Source organism: Rhincodon typus, chromosome 27 (assembly GCF_021869965.1).
Source record: "Rhincodon typus isolate 14 chromosome 27, sRhiTyp1.1, whole genome shotgun sequence".
Taxonomy (NCBI): Eukaryota; Metazoa; Chordata; class Chondrichthyes; order Orectolobiformes; family Rhincodontidae; genus Rhincodon; species Rhincodon typus.
The window spans coordinates 30,407,032-30,427,539 of NC_063358.1; the positions used below are offsets into that span (position 1 = coordinate 30,407,032).

At 41.3% G+C, this 20,508-nt stretch overlaps 1 protein-coding gene across 1 annotated transcript in view; it reads right to left on the minus strand.

Annotated features, from left to right (window-relative positions):
• csmd2 (CUB and Sushi multiple domains 2) overlaps positions 1-12,212 on the minus strand; it is a 613,472-nt gene extending 601,260 nt beyond the window's left edge. The window contains exon 1 of the mRNA XM_048612954.1: positions 12,100-12,212. Coding sequence (XP_048468911.1) covers positions 12,100-12,202 — 103 coding nt within the window. The 5' untranslated portion in view covers positions 12,203-12,212. The remainder of the gene's footprint in view (positions 1-12,099) is intronic.
• Between the last annotated feature and the right edge of the window lie 8,296 nt (positions 12,213-20,508).

Below are 20,508 nucleotides of genomic sequence, written 5' to 3' on the forward strand. Positions count from 1 at the left end.
AAGAAAATCTTTTGCCATATAACGTGATATTTCTCGAAGTGAAAAGAATAAGAACTGAAGTGCTCCAGATGGCTTTTGGTCTGGCATCCTGGTACACGTAGCATGATTTCACTAATCACATGTTGTCACCAGGATCTTTTCAGAAGCAATTCAGGAGACGTCAAGAGGAAATCTTCCACAAGCTTCACAGGAGAAATGCTGCATTAGTTTCGTTCACATTTCACAGTGGATTCACGAAAGTGGTTTCTCCAAAATAGGTGAGAAATGATGATTTGGATGGCTTGTCTCTTAGCGGGTTGCACCTCAACTTCCTTTGCCAAACAATATCCAAAAAAAACTGCAAGTATGTGATTTAAGTCTAAAGCAGTTCCGTTGACCGCAAGGCTCAGGCTGTTTACTTAGCTTAATAGATTTTCCAGTCAGTGTTTTTTTCAAAAAGTAAATTTCAAGTTTCTTTCCAGTAGCCTCAACGTTCAAGAAAAACTATGTCCCAGGCATTTCTGAGTCATTCAAATGAACTAAATTTTACAATCTTTTGAATGAGTCCTCAAATGATATTAAAATTGGAAGCTACTTCATCACAGGTTGGGTTATGAGAAGAGATTACATAGAATCATAGAGTCATATAGCATGGAAATAGATCCTTTGGTCCAACTAGTCAACGCCGAACATAATCCCAAACTAAACTAGTCCCACATGCCTACTCCTGGCCTGTACCCGTCCAAATCTTTCCTATTTATGTACTTATCAAAATGTCTTTCAAATGCTGGAACTGTGCCTGCATCCATCACTTGCTCAGGAATTCAATGGTGGGAGTGGTGAGAGCGTGAGCCAGGGGCAGCTGGGTAAGTGAACTAATATATTCGGGCAGTGGCTAAACCCGAAACACTACACATGTAGTGTCTCCCACCCATTCTCCTCCTCTAACCAAAAGAAAAGATTGTGTGAAGGGTTGGTAAGGTCAGCTTTCTTTTTCTTTATCTCTTTTGGCAATCTAGAGTCGAGGGGATGGAAGCTCGGGCAGTTGCATGCTCCTCTTGCAGGATGTGGGAGGTAAGGGTCACTACTAGTGTCCCTTCTGATTTCACCTGCGAGAAGCGCACACAACTCCAGCTCCTCACAGACCGCATTAGGGAACTGGAGCTGGAGCTGGATAAATTCCAGATGATTTGGGAGGCTGAGGGGGTCTCAGGTAGGAGTTATAGGGAGATTGTCACACCCAAGTTACAGGGTAAAGGAAGCTGGGTGACCATCAGGACAGGGAAAGGGAATAGGTAGACAGTGCTGGGATTCCCTGTGGCCGTTCCCCTCAATAATACGTATACCGCTTTGAATACCTTTGGGGGGAATTGACCTACCAGGGGAAAGCCATAGCGGCCAGGTATATGGCACTGAGCCTGGCTATGTGGCTCAGAAGGGAATTGGGGAGAATAGGAGAGTGACAGTGATAGGAGATTCAATGGTTAGGGGAACAGAGAGGAGATTCTGTGGTCCTAAGCAAGACTCCCGGATGGTATGTTGCCTTCTGGGTGCCAGGACAAGGATGTCTTGGAAATCAAGTCTACAGGATTCTTAAGGGGGAGTGAGTAGCCAGAAGTCATGGTACACATCGGTACCAATGACATAGCTAGGAAAAGGGATGAGGACCTGAAAAATGAATACAGGGAGTTGGGTTGGAAGCTAAAAGGCAGGATGAGCAGAGTTGTAATCCAGGATTACTACCGGTAACACAGGCTAGTGAGGCCAGGAATAGAGAGCGGGTGCAGCTGAACACGTGGCTACAGAACTGGTGTAGGAAGGAGATCTTCAGATATGTGGATTATTGGGATACCTTCTTGGGAAGGTAGGACCTGTACAAGAAGGACGGGTTGTACCCACTGGAGGGGCACCAATATCCTGGGTGGGAGCTTAGGGTTAGAGCTAACCTTAGCTCTAGGGTTAGCTCTAGAGCTCTTTGGGAGGGTTTAAACTAGTTTGGCGGGGGGATGGGAACCGGAGCTACAGATCAGAGGATGAGGTAGCTGGTGTAAAGGCAGATACAGCATGTGAGGAAGGATAGACAGTTGATAGGGCAAAGTTGCAGTCAGTGCAATTGGTTGAGGTATGTCTATTTTAACGCAAGAAGTGTCAGGAATAAGGGTGACAAACTGAGAGCATGGATCAGTACTTGGAGCTACAATGTTGTGTCCATTACGGAGTCTTTGATAACACAGGGGCAGGAATAGTTGTTGGATGTTCTGTGGTTTAGATGTTTCAAAAGAAATAGGGAGGGAGGTAAAAGAGATGGGGGAGTGGCATTACTAATCAGGGATGGTATCACAGTTGCAGAAAGGGAGATCATCGAGGAGGGTTTGTCTACTGAGTCAGTATGGGTGGAAGTCAGAAACAGGAAAGGAGCAGTCACTTTATTTGGGAGTTTTCTATAGATCCCCCAATAGCAACAGAGACACTGAGGAGGCAGATTTTGGAAAGGTGCAGAAGGAATAGGGTTGTTGTCATGGGTGACTTCAACTTCCCTAATATTGACTGGAACCTCCTAAGTGCAAATAGTTTTGATGGAGCAGATTTTGTCAGGTGTGTCCAGGAAGGATTTCTGACCCAATACGTAGATAGGCCGACTAGAGGGGAGGCCATATTGGGATTTGGTGCTTGGCAACAAACCAGGCCAGGTGTCAGATCTCTCGGTGGGAGAGCATTTCGGTGATAGTGATCACAACTCCCTGACCTTTACTATAGTCATGGAGAGGGATAGAAGCAGATGATATGTGAAAGTATTTAATTGGGGGAAGTGGGAATTACAATACTATTAGGCAAGAACTGCAGAGCATAAATTGGGATCAGATGTTCACAGGGAAATGCACGATAGAAATGTGGAGGTTGTTTAGGGAGCAGTTGCTACGGGTACTGGATAGGTTTGTCCCACTGAGGCAAGGAAGGGATGGTAAGGTAAAGGAACCTTGGATGACAAGACATGTTGAACACCTGGTCAAGAGGAAGATGGAAGCTTACTTAAGGTTGAGGAAGCAAGGATCGGACAGGGCTCTAGAGATCAACAAGGTAGCCAGGAAGGAACTGAAGAATGGACTTAGGAGAGCCAGAAGGGGGTATGAAAAAGCCTTGGTGGGTAGGATTAAGGACAACCCCAAGGCTTTCTATACTTATGTGAGGAACAAGAGTATGGCCAGAGTGAGGGTAGGGCCGGTCAGGGTTAGCAGAAGGAACTTGTGCATGGAGTCGGAAGAGGTAGAGGAGGTCGAGGACGTCCTTAATGAATACTTTACTTCAGTATTCACCAGTGAGAGGGACCCTGACGTTTGTGAGGATAGCATGAAACAGGCAGATATGCTTGAACAGGTTGATGTTAGGAAGGAGGATGTGCTAAGAATTCTGAAAAACATGAGGATAGATAAATCCCCTGGGCCAGACAGGTTATACCCAAGGTTTGTACGGGAAGTGAGGGAAGAGATTGCTGCGCCTTTGGCGATGATCTTTGCATCTTTACTGTCGACTGAAGTAGTACCAGATGATTGGAGGGTGGCAAATGTTATTCCCTTGTTCAAGAAAGCGAACAGAGATAATCCTGGGAATTACAGACCAATCAGTCTTACTTCTGTGGTGGGCAAATTATTGGAGAGGATTCTGAGAGATAGCATTTATGATTATTTGCAAAAGCATAGTTTGATTAGAAATAGTCAGCATGGCTTTGTGAGGGGTAGGTCATACCTCACAAGCTTTATTGAATTCTTTGAAGGTGTGACAAAACACATTGATGAAGGTAGAGCAGTGGATGTGGTGTATATGGATTTTAGCAAGGCATTTGATAAGGTTCCACATGGTAGGCTCATTCAGAAAGTAAGGAGGGATGGGATTCAGGGAAATTTGGCTGTCTGGATACAGAATTGGCTGTCCGGATACACAGTTGGCTATCCGGATACACAACTGGCTGTGCGGATACGGAACTGGCTGTCCAACAGAAGACAGCGGGTGGTAGTAAATGGAAAGTATTCAGCCTGGAGCTCGGGGACCAATGGTGTTCCACAGGGATCTGTTCTGAGACCTCTGATCTTTGTGATCTTTATAAATGACTTGGATGAGGAAGTGGAAGGGTGGGTTAGTAAGTTTGCCGATGACACAAAGGTTGGTGGAGTTGTGGACAGCGTGGAGGGCTGTTGTAGGTTGCAATGGGACACTGACAGGATGCAGAGCTGGGCAAAGAAGTGGCAGATGGAATTCAACCCAGAAAAGTGTGAAGTGATTCATTTTGGAAGGTCAAATTTGAATGCAGAATACAGGGTTATTGGCAGGATTCTCGGCAGTGCAGAGGAACAGAGGGATCTTGGGATCCACGTCTATAGGTCCCTCAAAGTTGCTACCCAAGTTGATAGGGTTGTTAAGAAGGCATATGGTGTGTTGGCTTTCATTGGCAGGGCAATTGAGTTTAAGTGCTGCAGTTCTATAGAACCCTAGTTAGACCACACTTGGAATATTGTGTTCAGTTCTGGTCGCCTCATTATAGGAAGGATGTGGAAGCTTTAGAGATGGTGTATAGGAGATTTACCAGGATGCTGCCTGGACTGGAGGGCAGGTCTTATGAGGAAAAGTTGAGAGAGCTAGGGCTTTTTTCATTGGAGCGAAGAAGGATGAGAGGTGGCTTGATGGAGATGTACAAGATGATGAGAGCATAGACAGAGTGGATAGCCAGAGACTTTTTCCCAGGGCGGAATTGACTTTTACGAGGAGGCATAATTTTAAGGTGATTGGAAGAAGGTACATGGGAGATGTCAGAGGTAGGTTCTTTACACAGAGAGTGGTGGGTGCGTGGAATGCGCTGCCGGCAGTGGTAGTGGAGTCAAATACATTAGGGACATTTAAGCGACTCTTGGATAGGCACATGGATGTAGGGTATGCAGGGTAGATTGATCTTAGTAGGATAATAGGTCAGCATAACAACATGGGCCAAAGGGCCTTTACTGTGCTGTATTATTCTATGTTCTATATTCTAAGTTCATTTCACACATGAACCACCGTCTCCGTAAAAAATTTGTCCCTCATGTCTTTTGTAAATGTCTCTGCTTTTCACCTTAAAAATATGCTCCCTAGTCTTGAATTCCCCAAAATTAGGGAAAAGACACCTACCATCAACCCTGTCTATACCCCTCATGATTTTTTTAACCCTCTACAAGGTCACCTGTCAACCTCCTATGCTCTAGTGAAAAAAAGTCCCAGCCTATTCAGCTTCTGTTTATAACTCAAACCTTCCATACCCAGCATAGTCCTGGTAAATCTCTTCTGAACCCTCTCCAGCTTAATGATATCCTTCCTATAACCGAGTGACCAGAACTGGACACAGTACTCCAGAAAAGGCCTCACCAATGTCCTGTACAACCTCAACATGATAAACTAGGATAAAGTAAAAACTGAAAATGCTAAAAGCATGCAGCAAATCAGGTGACATTTGTGGAGACAGAAGTAGAGTCAATTGGATAGAATTTAAACATAGAGTTGGGGTCCAGACAATGAGTATGGCCACACAGGCTTCTTGTCAGTTTATATCCTTAAATTACCCTGCTTAGGCAAGTAGACATAAAAAGTAGTAAATCAGCTGTTTGCTGAATCTAATCAGTCACATGCCAGAAAGAGAGGCATGTCTCTCCTCCCACTTATTAACACCTGAGTCCTTCATGTTTTTCTATTTCCTTTCCTTTTATGTACTATGTTCCTGAAGACATCAAATCTATTTACCCTAATCAGTTCCTTGTAGCCAGTTTCACATTCAAACCCCTTTAGCAGAGAATTATTTCCTCATATCCCTGTTAGATAATAGATAGTCATCTATTTGTGGAACTTAGTTCCTGATTGGGCCACACGCAGAAGTATTTTTTCCACATTTCCATGTTTAACCCATTCAGATTTTTCAAGACCGTTATAAATTCAGCTCTAAACTTATTCTTTCATCAAGAAAAATGTTCTGCAATGTTTAAGCTTTCTGACAACTGTTCTTGTGCGACAAAACTGGGAGATGGCCTGAACTGTCCCTTTCATTGCAGGGTCCTCTGAGAAAATTAAGAGTAACTCATGATGATCAATATCAGAAAAATGAATTTCAAAGCCTCTGGAGATGCAGAGGGAGAAATCACAGAATGGAAGAATGTCTTCAGCATTATAATTAGTATTCTGTGATTGAATTTCTTCCCCCATCTCAGTTTTACAAATTAGCAGAAAATTCACCCTTCCCTGCAGTTCACATTTATGTGTGCTTGAATTTAAAAAAAAAATTGTACTGTGCAATGCTCTTCATCTCCAGTAAAACAAAATAATCCTATTAAGCAAAGTCAACACAACAATGTAGGCTGGACATTAACCTCGACAATAATAATAGGTCGACTCATAATGGATTCATATGACTTTTCTCTGTCCATTGTCTGAATGGAGACATGAACACATTTTTCAAAGGGCTGACATCTCTGTTAAAAAAATACAGCCACACTTATTTTTATACTTAAAATATCTGTCATTCTTCCAGTTTAAATAACTGCTGAAAGATACTCCCAAAACAATGAACAATTGCTAGATTTTTCTTGCAGAGGTGCATGTCCCCTGACAGACACTGTTAGGAAATAAATCTTGTACATTCAGAACTCACGGTGCGTTGAATAATTTCTATATTCATAGCTGCTGTGAACTATACTTTTGTGTATTTTCGCTTTCCCCTTGCAATAAAATATGATGGATTGCTTGGTGTGCCTGCACCATGAATTATCACAGGCTCATGTCCTATTGTGGTTTCCATTTTAACATCTCTGTTAAGAGCTGTTTTTGTCAGCTTCTTCAACCTAATTTTCTAGGTGAATATATCTGAGTCACAATGGATGATTTTCTTTCTGGTTGCAGTGGGTGAAGTCTCTGCTCTGCTGCCCACTGACGCATTGGCAAGAGACACTTTCAATTTTGGTGGTTAGGTATGATTTATATAGGAACTGTTCACCAGAGCAAAAGGCGTACCTGGCATATTTCTATAAAGATAGCAACGACCAAACATAAGCAAATATTTCATTCAGCTTTGGCCACAAAAACGCGAGAAGGCACATCAGCTATAAATACTTCTCAGGTTCACCAGAATCTGAGAATTTGAAAGACTGACTTATGAGGACAAATTGCCTGAAAGTGAGGGGCTGAGCGGTGACTATTTGGATGTTTAAAAATTCTAAATTAATTTAATGGGGTATATTTAAATGCTGAAACTACATAAGATGCGCAACCCAAACAGTGGACTAGTCAGACCGTAGCTGGAATACAGTGAACAGTTATGGTCTCCTTATCTAAGGAAAGCATCACTGGCATTGGATACAGTTCAGAGACAGTTCACAAGGCTGATCCCAGGTATGGAAGCACTGTTGTATCAGAGAAGTTCAGTAGGTTGAGCCTGTACTCATTAAAGTTTCGAAGAATAAGTGGAGACCTTACTGAACACTCAAGATTCTTCAGGGACCTCAAAGTTGAAAGTTTGTTTTCCTTTATGGCAGAGACAAGAATCAGAGGGCATAATCTCAGAGTACGGGGTCACCTATTTAAGATACAAATGGGGAGGAATTTCTTCCCTTAGAGGGTGGAGAATGTGTGGAAGCCTTTCTCATAGAAGGCTGCAGAGACTTAGTTGTGGGAAAGACAGGAAAATGGAGTTGAGGATTATCAGATCACCTGTGATCTCATTAAATAGGACAGCAGACTCAATGGGTTGATTTTTCTTTTCATGGGAGATAGGCTTTCCTGACCTGGCCAGCGTTTATTGCCCATCCCCAATTGCCCAGAGGGTAGTGAAGAGTCAACTACTTTGCTGTGGGTCTGGAGTCACATGTATGCCAGATCAGATAAGGACAACAAAATTTCTTCCCTTAAGGACGTGGGTTTTTCCAAAAATCAACAATGGTTTCATGATCTTCATTAGACTCTAAATTCCAGATCTTTATTAAAGTCAAATTCTACCATTTGTTACCCTTTATGACCTATTCCTCCTCCTAAATCTTATGGTCTTATTCAGAAAAACCAAACACCAAAATCCAAAACCAAAAGGGCAAAATCTCAAAATGAAAAAAATTTTTTCTGAAGAAGGGTCCAGGCCCAAAATGTCAGCCTTCCTGCTCCTCTGATGGTGCTTGGCCTGCTGTGTTCATCCAGCTCTACACCTTGCTATCTCTAAAGTTAGAGAGTGTTTTTTTCACATGAAAAGTAATGAGAATTTGGACTGTTCTCAACAAAAGGTTGTGGATGCTGTGTTAATTTATACAATTAATAAATTATAAAGAATGATATTGATACTTCATGTTGGGTAAAGGATCAATGGATATGGAACAGCAACAAATACATGGAGTTGATGTCCATACCACAATGTGATGTAATTTGCCATAACAAGCTAGAGGGGCTGAATGACCTACTCTTGAGTTCATTTTACCAAATAAAATCTCAAATTCATTTAGAAAAATAAAAAAAGATGTCTGTCAAGCATAAAGAGCAACTTAAATCAGACCTTTTTTACAAAAAGAGCAGCTTCGTTTATCACTTCATCCCAGAATCTTCCAGTTCACTCTAACTTTACACTGCAAATCACAATCATTAGACCAATCTGGGTTTAAAGGCTTTGTTTATTTACATTTTCACACTGACTTTAGCAATAGATGTTTTTATCTGGAAGATGGATTTTAAATTAGCAAATATATTCCATTAATGTGCTGTTGGGATCACCTTCTCCCAGCCATCTGTCATCGTCCAATGTCTGACTCTGCCCCAACTGGTCATAGGGTTAATTTACAGGATGGCATGGGGTAATGTTACCCCAATGGTGTTCTATCCATTACTCCCAGTAACTCTAAGAACTAACCGTAGAATATAAACCACCAGTGTTATCAGTCAGAACTTGAGAAAATCTGACATAACTTTCTGCAGCATACCTGATTCACCTTCACATGCCATTTTTGTCTCTCAACACCAGCGTGCCCTTAAGGATACTTTGAGTTGCGTATATACAATGATGTAATCCTACTGTGCAGTTAGTCTACTGTGGGTCTGCAAATTATGCCCACAGAAATCAGTTGGTTTGTTGTAATATCTACTTCATAACTTATATAGAATTTTATTGTTTGTAAATAAATTAACCGATGGGGTGGATGTTAGTTTTATTTTGGGTAAGTGCAAACCACGTTGCGTTTTCTGGAGGGATTCTTATCACGAGGCTGAACAAGACTTTTTCATCATATCATTGCAAATGTGTCTCATTAACTACCCACACTGCCTGTCTCTACGAGCACAGTATCCCTGCTGCAGCCTTTCAACCCTCACTGTTGGTGTGTCCTGTAATGAAAGTCTCCCTAAGCACTCTAAGTAGATCAGACAAAGTGCCATGATGGTCATGAAGGGACAGCAAATACCTGATGTCAATGTCCCTGGACAAGGTGTGTGTATGGCTAGTGATCATAGATCATGCCCTGAGATGCTGTTTGATGCTGAATAAGGTGGAAGCTCCTCATGTCCCGTGATGAGCTGAAGTCACTAGGTACCCTCTCTGACTTCCATGTCAAGCTTTATTGAGGCCTAGTTTGTTTGGGTGCATTTGGTAAGATAGAAAGCTGAGTATTAATGACATGAATTGTGGCCTTAATAAGATGTTTAACAAGGTAAAGGTTTCCCTTAATTAATAATTCAACACCACTCACTGCTTGTCAAAAGCATAAACAATGAAGTGAGATGCTCTGGGCATCAAGCGACAACAAGGTGTAGAGCTGGATGAACACAGCAGGCCAAGCAGCATCACAGGAGCAGGAAGGCTGACGTTTCGGGCCTAGACTCCTCATCAAGATAGGTTTCGTCAGACTTTTCATATAATTCTGCTACAAATCTCACCACAGCCCATGTCACCCAGATCCCGAGAAGATTCTGCTCACAGAGCTAATCAATCCCAAATGTGCAAGTGATCAATAGACTGTTACCATTATCATGACGGTTAGGGTTTACAATGCTGTTTGTGAGCCACACTGCAGTGTACAGTGAGTGTGCGTGCAGAGGTTGGTTAATATATAGGCCCTTACCTTTAAAGGACAGATCCCTATGATGAATTACTGTATTAAAAACACATCTAGGTTACGATGTTGCATTTAATAGTGACATTTGAAGGCATGACAACAGACTCCTCTCAGGCTTTCCATTTTGTTCATGAACTTTCCAACCTAGTACATATCTAATGAACTTCCAAACCCCAAACCACCAGATAAAAATCGATGCACAGGTGAAAATCCAATGTTAATCCCCTTTTAAAATGAAGAACCCTTCCTTGGTCAGGCGTATATACACATTCATGATCCGTATATAAGCTGGAAATGAAGCAGGATAAGGAATGCAGAGGAAAACAGGATTTTCTCCAATAAAAGCTAATACCATCCTTTTGTACGCTGAAGCACTTCCCACACCCAGGCAAAAAACTGGCTGATGGAGTATAAAATGTTCCTCTATGATCAGCATACATTCTCTTTAAAAGTGAAAAGGTTTTCTGTTATTTTATCTAATTACAAAGCATCAAGCTTAACATTAACAAATTGAAGATCACCATGGTTGGTTTTGGTTGTTTCTCATCAGACTTTCACAAATTTATTACCCGACTGGCAAATCCACACATCTGGCCTCTTCTAAAGAAGGTACCAATTGAATATCCATGTTGGAAAAAATACTGCTAAGTCATTCTGTAGGACCTATTAACCAGAGATTTTTTAATAAAACAATTGTTGCTTCGTAAGGCAGACTCCATGTACATCCACATCAGTAATTGTTTTTGCATCTTGACAGGGCACAATGTATTTCCTAAGAAATGAAACCACAGTGGACATTCCAACCAGTTAGAGGAGGAAGTCAAATTTCAAGAGCAGTCCAATGCACAGGATTTTACAGACATTTTAGGCTCATTTCTTAATTTTAAGATATACCTCCTGTACTTTTTGAGAAATACACACAAGGCTTAAAGACCGTTGAAACAAACAAGCTTGTGCCAAAGTTTGAAAAGCATAATGTCATACTCTAGACCTAATTTTCACTCTGTGCAAGTGACTTCATGGGATTTGAGTGAATTGACATCAGTTCCTCAGTATTTCAAACTGTGGAAGGCTTATTTCATCAATACCTTGAATCAGAAAACATAAACAAGATAAATATGCTATCTGTACAGGGAACACTGTCACATATTTCCCTAACTCGTTAGGTTTGCACTACTCTGGGCAGGAAAGAGTACCCTTGAGTACTGTTTACTGAAAGCATGTAATATTGGACTGCAAAGGCCTGTATTTCCATGGCATTTTTTCATCTGATTGGCATGTTGACTAATATTAGGAATTGAATGTTTCGGCAGGGAAGATGTAAAAAAGAAATTCTGGCTGATAAAAAGATATATTTCAAACCCCATAAAAATGAGTTATGTTTTAAGATGCACAAGTAAATACCCTCTGTAGAAATCTAGCAGAAAAATTGAGGATTAATTTTAAGTATCCAATAAAAATTTAAAAATTGAATGTAGAAGATCAAGACTATACAATAATGTAACCAATACGAGGAGGAGTAGGCTACAAATGACATCTTGGGCCTCTTTAGGTTTTTAATAAAATCAAATATCTTTTCCAGTATAATCAACCATTGCATCATGTTACACCTTCACCCAGCTTTCAGTAAAGATAATAGCAAATGCTTTTGATTTTTGGGAGCACATAATAGTGCAGAAGTGGTGAACTTTAAGAGTAGGGACACATTTGATAAAATTTTAAAATGTCACTGCCTTTACACTGACATTCTACTGTACTGTGTGTGGACATTCCTCATTTGCCACTCTATGTACTACAAATAAGCAGCATTAAAGTAGGCATCAGTTGGCTGTCTTAAGTGAAGAAGTCTGAGTAAAGTTTCATGAGTGAAACACCGCTAATTGAAACACTTCAAACTTTTTACCCTAGCACGGTTATTTGTATTTATTCTTTAATGCTTCCAGTATTATTTTGTGCTCAGATCATAAACACTATGTTTAACTGAAAAGAAAAGCACTACATTTGCTCACACATGAAAATTTCTTACCTTGATAGTGAGCACTAAATCCTTTCTGCTTGTGATTACTATCAGATGTAAAGTGAAGCCGCAGCCAGTTTTTACTGCTGATAACAGGAGAAGGTAGATTCATTCCAGTCAACCTGCAAGAAAAGGTCATGACATTCAATGAAGCTCAAGGGGAATGCATGTGCCTTTGCATCTATGGGGACAGATGCTTCTCACAACTATCTGGCATTCAAAGGCTGGAAAATATTGCATTATCTTCACATCACAAAAGAAATCTCACTACAGATGGCTACATCAAGTCAAATAAAAATTTTATGTACAACCAAACATTTTCTCTATTATTATAGTTGCATCATCATCAGATAACACATATAAAAACCAATTTGCTTCATTTTGTTAACTTTCATTGAATATGCATTGTGCAAAAGAACTTTGAAACATTTTAAAGGAATCAGAGCAGTTTTTTTCTTGCTCTGTAAAGCTGCATTCAAGATGGAAGAAAATCCCGAAAGAGTTGTGCCTGGAGAATGTAAAGAACAGTTGGCAAGACTGAAATGATTAATAATGTGTGAAAAACTTTTCTCTGTGCAGTTCTTCTCTAAAGGCAAGGGTTTTCATTTTAGCTGTCTTCCAATTAATTTGAGATTCTTTTTAAGAAAGTATTTTGTTTGCGATATTAATAATAATTGCAAGGCTAAGAATGCAATAATAGGTTGTATCACCAATTTGATCAGTTCCCACACTATGAATTATCCTTGTAGTTGAAAATAAGGTCAGAGGTCACATGACACCAGGTTATAGTCCACCAGGTTTATTTGAAATCACATACTTTCGGAGCACTGCTCCTTTGTCGGGTGGAGCTCCTCCGAAAGCTTGTGATTTCAAATAAACCTGTTGGACTATAACCTGGTGTCGTGTGATTTCTGACTTTGTCCACCCCAGTCCAACACCGACATCTCCAAATTGTTGAAAATAAGGACAGATATAAATAGGAACAAAATAAATTTCCACAGAAGGGTCAGCATCGCTATTGTTAATCATGGGGGTACTGTACACGACTTTAGGATCCCCAAGGTGATGGACACATTTCAAAAAGAAAACAAAGACTTGCATTGCCTTTTTTGTCTTCAGCTCATCCCCAAGCAATTTAGAGTCAATTAAATACCTGTGAATGTAACAGTTGTTCACGTGTATGAAATACAACAGCTAATGAATGATGTGTCATAAGCACAAGTAAAGCAATGACAAATGCATCAAATTTACACATGTTCGTCAAAGTGTCAAAAAGACAGGGTTACCTCTCCTTTGGAACAAAACCACAAGATCTTTTTTGCTTGAAAGAGCAGACAGGGGCTTGCTTTAATGTTTCATCTGAAAGACAGCACCTCCAAGTTTGTGATAACAAGGTGTAGAGCTGGATGAACACAGCAGGCCAAGCAGCATCAGAGGAGCAGGAATGCTGACATTTCGGGCCTAGACACTTCCTCAGAAATTTTTTTTTTTTTCTGAAGAAGGGTGTTGGCCCGAAACTTCAGCTTTCCTGCTCCTCTGATGCTGCTTGGCCTGTTGTGTTCATCCAGCTCTACACCTTGTAATGTCAGATTCTCTAGCATCTACAGTCCCTACTATCTCTGAAACACCTCCAAGTTTGTACTGAAATTTTCTAGATTTAGGTGATCAACTATCTGGAGTAGAACATGAATGCTCAGTCTTCTGATTCAGAAACAAAAGTGCTGCTAACTGAAGCACTGACACATTTTTGACAGTCCTGTTAATCAAAAGGACGCTGTTAATTAAAATCTTTCATAGCATACACCTCTCCTGTTAATGCTTGCTGGAAAAGTTGCCCGATCATACTTGGTAGAAAACATTCCCTATTAATGACACAACACATTCCTTGAGAAGTTCCATGGGAGATTCACGAGAAAAACTGAAATGCTTCATCCATTATTGCCTTTCATTCTAGACTACTGTTTAATTGTTCCCCATTTTATGCTCATTGTGTAAGGCAAAGCATAAGACCAAGCCAATATAATGATAAAAAGCCAGGACAAATAAATCAGATCATAATCATTTCATCTCTCTAACTGATATCAGCCAAAATAAATAAAGATTGTTCTTCTTTGCTGGCTGGCAGACATCAGAAGTGGAATGACTTATGGCAGTCCCAATTTCAATCCTCGGTGAATTGAATTTCTAACATTGAGCTGCCCAGAATCATTAGTGATTGACACCAATTTTGAATCATCTTCTAACAAACCAGAAGAATCAAAAGGTGAAAAGGATTACAAAAAAGCCCACTTTCCAAAGCCTGGAATATTTTTTTTTTTAGCACAGCTTTGAGGTATACTTTGGAATATTTATACGGTTGCACAGTTTGACTGCCTAAAGGAGAGGGAGTAAAACATATTTAACATGTTCTACTCTCCATTTCACCAAACACAAATGGAAAACAATAGCACAGGCAGGTCAGCTAAAATAATTGTAAGCCAACCTTGATAATCCCAAACCTCAGAAACCTAAGAGTTTCAATTTCAGTCCCTCAACTTGCTCAACTCAAAAACAAGAAAATCAGGTTGGTAATCATTGCCAATATTTAATCTCCAACATGTGAGGATTCTGATCATAGTGTAAATCAAACTGGAGAGGAGATGGTTCGAAACTTCCTTTGGGGTCTGACTGAATTGTTTCATTTCCCTTGGGGAAAACGTTCATTTCAGCTTAGATCATCTTTGATTTAATCCATGTTTCTTTTATGAATTTTGGCCTGCATGGGTTAGGCTCTTTTAAGGACATAGTTTGGTCCCACTTCCAATTAATTTCTGACCATGAAAGTCACAGCGATTAAATTAGCAGATGGAATTCAAAGATTATTAACCCATATTTTATGTCATCACAACACAACTCCAGTGGTTTGTGGTCATAATGCTCCCAGGTTCCTCAGACCCTGCGACCACTTTAGAACCACATCCTTGATTTAATCTGTCTACCTTCTGCCTTCTCCCTTGTGGTCACAGCGCTCAGTCACTCCAAGCCCACCAGGATGCTGAGGCTATGTCTGTGTTGCATTGCCTTACACCTTTTACCCCTCAGACAGAGATATGAAGCTCACAGGACTGCTGCATTTCCTTGCCATTTAGCACAGACACAAAGTCAGGAAGCTTGTCACAGTTGTCAGTAGTCCTTAGTCAAGCCAAGAAAGATAGCCTTTGGTGTGAGGGTAGCAGCACAGTAAGTACCAGTGCTGGGACTTAGAGGCATTCAGTCACTTAGTGCTAAACATCAGGCAACCCAACAAACATCTAGAGTCTTTTTGCCCAACTGGAAGGCAGTTTTTCTGCAGAGTGAGAGAAAGAGACAGGGATGATGGGAGACGAAAGTGGGTGGGATACTGTTACCATTGATACAGGTGAAGAGTGAGTAAGTAGGCAGTGCAGAAAGCATGTCGGGTTAGTACTGTTGGCATGTTGGGGATGGAGGTGACTGAATGAGGGAAGTTGTTGCAGGTGTTAGTGAGAGTAGTAGAGCTTAAGCACTAGTGGAAGGTGGGCACAGTAGGAGAGAAAGAATGAGAGTGACATATTGGAGAGAGGATGGTGGCATTTATGCTTGCAGAGCTGAGAGTGGACATTGACCTTCTTTCTGCATTTCTGTGCGCTCCTCCAGACAGATGAGGTAACACTGAACTGTGTGACAACCTCAGACCTGGCTGCCAGACTCTGATGTTGTGACTGGAGCACAAACCCATTCAGCAGGTCCTCCAGAGCCCTATCCACAAAACAGAATGCCACATTTCTCTTGTCTGCCACATTCAGGGCAAATGTCAGGAACTGTGCCAGGCAGCTCACATTTGAAAGGTAATGTCCAGGTGCTCAGTGAACTTTCAAAAAATGACATTAACGCCATGGATGCCATTCAATTCTAGGATGTTTGGCTGTGGCAAGTTGGTAAGAAGGGGCTGGAATCAGACCAGGGTGACACCACTGGGGCAGGCTAGCTATTTAATGAGGTGAGCTCGGCAAGTAAGAAAACTTGCTAGGCCTCACAGCAAAGACCCTTAAATTACCCCACACAACTTACTCTTCATTAAAAGTGTAAGATTCAACCCTTGGTCTTTTACAGCATAACTATCCCAATATGTACTGGGATAATTAAATGCCTCCATTATCACTTCTTGAATTTTTGTACCTATCTGTAGTTTTCCTGCAAATTTGCTCCTGTACATCTTTCCTAATAGGTAGTGGCTGATGAAATATATCCAGTGGTGTAATGGTACCTTGATTGTTTCTTAACTCTAACTAAATAGATTCTGTCCTTGACCCTTTCTTTTCAATACTCCCTAATCAACCTTATCACATCTCTTCATTTGCTTTGCTTCACTATTACATCTGATCACTTTATTCAAGAATATTTGGAACTCAGCGCTGCCCTTTAAGTTAAGTTATATCTTGTACTGACTCAGCATCAGGATCCCATGTGGCTATTCATGTCTGCAGCTCATCAACCTTTTGCTACCATCCTTCAAGCATACACATGCTTGGAATTCTGAAGCAATTAACTCAGCTCCTGACACCCCTGCCATCGACATGGCACAAGTCAGGAGTGTGATGGAATACTTTGCACTTCCCTGGATGGGGGCAGCTCCAAAAATACTCAAGGAAATCGACTCCATTCAGGTAAAAAAAATACCTCTGGTGATCAACCCAACATTACCACCTTTGCACAGTAGTAGCAGTGTGTTGCATCCACATGACACTCTGTGGTACTGACCAAAGCTTCTTCATCAGCACTTTCCAAATCCATGGTGTCTACCACCTACAACAACAAGGACAGCATCAGGATACTACCATCTACTAGTTCCTCCCCAAGTCCAGAATTGGAAAGATATTCTCCTTGTTCCTCAACTGCTACTGAATCAAAATCTGAGAATTCCTCTCCCTGCAGCAATGTGCATATGGATTTTAGGGATACAAGAGTGTGGCTTTCCATCGGTTTCTCAAGGGTAATTAAGTATTGGCTTTGCCAGCAAAGCCCAAATTCCCATGAACAAATAAAGATGTTGTTGCAATCTTGGTGAATACAGGAGCTAATGTGCAAAGTTAGATGTAAAAGCAATTGCAGAGAACTTACTGTACCTCATTTATATGCCATATTTCACATATATACCATTGTTAATGTGGGATCCGCATGTGTGATGACTTCAGTGGTTTTACAGAAGTGACTGTTACTCTGCCGGGTGCTTCATGGATTTTGATGATCAGCTTTCATGTACTGAATTAATCCCATGTAGATTACACTGAAAAGATTTCAGCTGCAGGGGAAAACGTACATGCCAATTTGTCTGCAACACAAAGGCCTGTCTTGTTGATAAAAGCTTGGCACAATTGGGAGTACTCTGACCTAGATATCAGCAGCTTCAGAGTCAGGTCAAAAGTTGAGCTCACAATTGTAGGAGGTACCATCCTTCAGATGGGATGTTAAATTAAGTGAAGTATTTTGGTTCAGACAGGCTTAGAGACCCTGTGGCACTGTTCAATAAAAAGGGCATTTCCCTAGGCTCCTACCAACATCACCAATCCATAATTCAACACATCGCTTGCGTGAGTGGCTAAATGGCAGCTGTGTTTATTATTATTTCGCCCACCAACCAAATCCCTGCATTCAAACAGATTGCAGTGCCATATGAATCTCTGTACATTTTCCCTATCCTAAACAAAATATACAGTGCACTTTATAGCTGCTGACAGCCAATTTCTCAGAGAAAAACCATCTCACCACGGTCAGAAATCACATCCTCTGTGACTGTAAACATACAACATTATCATTACCGGTCTTTTTACAAACTTTTTGCATATTATCTGGCCAACCCAATCGTCCTCCCCTCCGTTGTCCAGTTCAGTGGAACAGGTTTTGATTGCTTCCACTCTTACTGATTTAACTGGAATCTGTTTTATTTTATTCTTTCATGCAAGTTGGCATTGCTGGCAAGGCCATTCTTTTTGCCCCATTCTCATTTTGTCCCAGAATGGTGGCTCAATGGTTAGCACTGCTGCCTCACAGAGCCAAGGTCCCGGGTTCGGTCTGTGTGGAGTTTGCACATTCTCCCTGTATCTGTGTGGATTTCTTCCAAGTTCTCCGGTTTCCTCCCACAGTCCAAGTTGTGCAGGGTTGGTGGATTGGCTATGCTAAATTGCCCATAGTGTTCAGGGATATGTAGATTAGGTGGGTTGGACAAAGGAAATGCAGGGGTAGGGGAATGGGCCTGGGTGGGATGCTCTTCAGGGGTGGGGGTGGAGACAGTGTGGATTTGTTGGGCTGAAGGGCCTGTTTTCACTGTAGGGATTCTATGATTCTATGAATTGAATTGCCCAGTAGGGCAATTACTCAGGGCAATATCAGAAAGTAGTAAAGAGCCAACCACATTGTTATGGACCCAGAGTCACATACCAGCCAGGATGGCAGATTTCCCGACCTCATTAGCATCGGTGAACCAGATGGGTTTTGATGACAATGATAATTTTCCTGGTCAGAAATAGTGAGATGTACTTTATATTCCGAATGTATTCATTCAATTAAAAATTCTACTCACATGGTATGATTTAAAACCATGTACCCCAAGCATTTGTCTGGGTCTCTGGATTATGGTCCAGTGACATTAAAACTTTGTTACCATCTCCCCTATTTCCAATGGCGACTTTTCTACCTACAACCCCATGTTTATCTTCAATGGATTAATCCTCTTCCTGCTCAATAGTGGGAAAATGTTATCTTCAGCCATCATTTACTAATGCCAATTTAAGAGCCTTGTCTTATTACTGCTGATATTTATGCAGCATCCTATAGGGAAGTTTCCATGCAAAAAGCAAGAGTGTAAACTCTGTCTGGGCTGCTTCTGGGAATCCAACAGTACATGATTGAGGGATCCAGTGCCAGGAAGTGGGGAGGGATGTCTAAAAACTGACAGCTACCCAGCTGCCCGTGCTGCAAGATCTCTCCCACAACATAGAGACCCATGCAGAGCGCTTTCCCCACCATCACTCATCTGCAGCCCAGGTTATTGGCAATCCTGTACCTCAGGTGGATGTAGTTCCAACAGCTTACCAACAGCACAGCCGAGCAATGAGGTGTTTCCCAGACTGACACTTAAAGCAGCTTGTCTTCCCAAAAATGGGAGATGGAGGGTTTTCGCCACCTCTCCAGCCAACAGGAAAGACTCCCATTGCCTACATTAAATTCTGCCCCATATCTAATACCAAAACACAGTCACATCCACTTCTTCCTCAGGCCTGGTTTGGCTCAAACTTTAACCCATGATTTTTTCACCTCCACAATCAATTGTCCACATATACTCCAAACCATTCACCAAATGATACCAATTTAACCTGCTCCAAAAGCCTCCCGCTCTCATGTCTAACTTCTCTGGTTGAAATCATATTCCTGGTCTCCCATTGCCACTTACATAAAATTCTCTCCATGATTGAAAGTAATTTAAGTCTTCATCCAATCTTGCCTTGTAACCCCCTCTAACCCCCAGTGCTTTGGAAATCTTTAATCCTGTGACTCAGGCATCTTGTGCATTTATCTTCTCGCTATTCACTCCCAAAAGCTATACCTTTAGCCAATAACGTCACAATCTGGAGTTTTCTTTACATCTTTCCATTTTCTCCTTATTTAACATTGCGCTTAAAAGCCACATAATTGATTAAACTTTGTGTCATAATAATCAGACTATACGAATAGCTTTGTGGTTGCCTCAGAATCCATTTTTTTCTGGTGTTGATTTTCTTAATCTCCTGCAGATATTTGTTTATATTCAAGGCATTTTATATAAATCTACGTTGATGTTGTTCACTAGCCTCTTCCTGATACGCTTTGAGATCACTTAGAGTTAAGACTCACTCTGATTCCAGTGGATGATCCCATTTTAAAATTCCTGCCTTCCCATTTGCAGCAGGACCTTCCCATTCCAGCTCCACAGCGAACTCCAGCACATGATCCAATGTGGCACAATTAGATGCCACACTATTTTCTTGGCTGCTCTATTCTCTTCCTTGACATTGCCAAGAGCCTTGTCCCGTATCATGAAGTATTTATACCACATAAACAGGCAAGTCAGCCCTGGGCTTGTCAGTGTTCATGCTGCCCAAGAGCTTCCTCTGGTCTAATGCCATCAACATAACCTTCAGGTCCTTTCTATCGTGTGTTAATTTGTCTTTGTCTTAAATCATCGCAAATACGGCCTGTGGTACAATTTCCACACCCTGGCTGCTTAATTTTTACAAGCTTGAATGGGATGTGGGCATCACTGGCAAGGTTATTTCTGTTGCTGATTCCTAAGCCCTTGAACTGAACTGTGGCCAGACCATTTCAAAGGGCTGTTAAGAGTTACCCACATTGCAACGGATCTGGACTCACACATAGGCCAGCTAA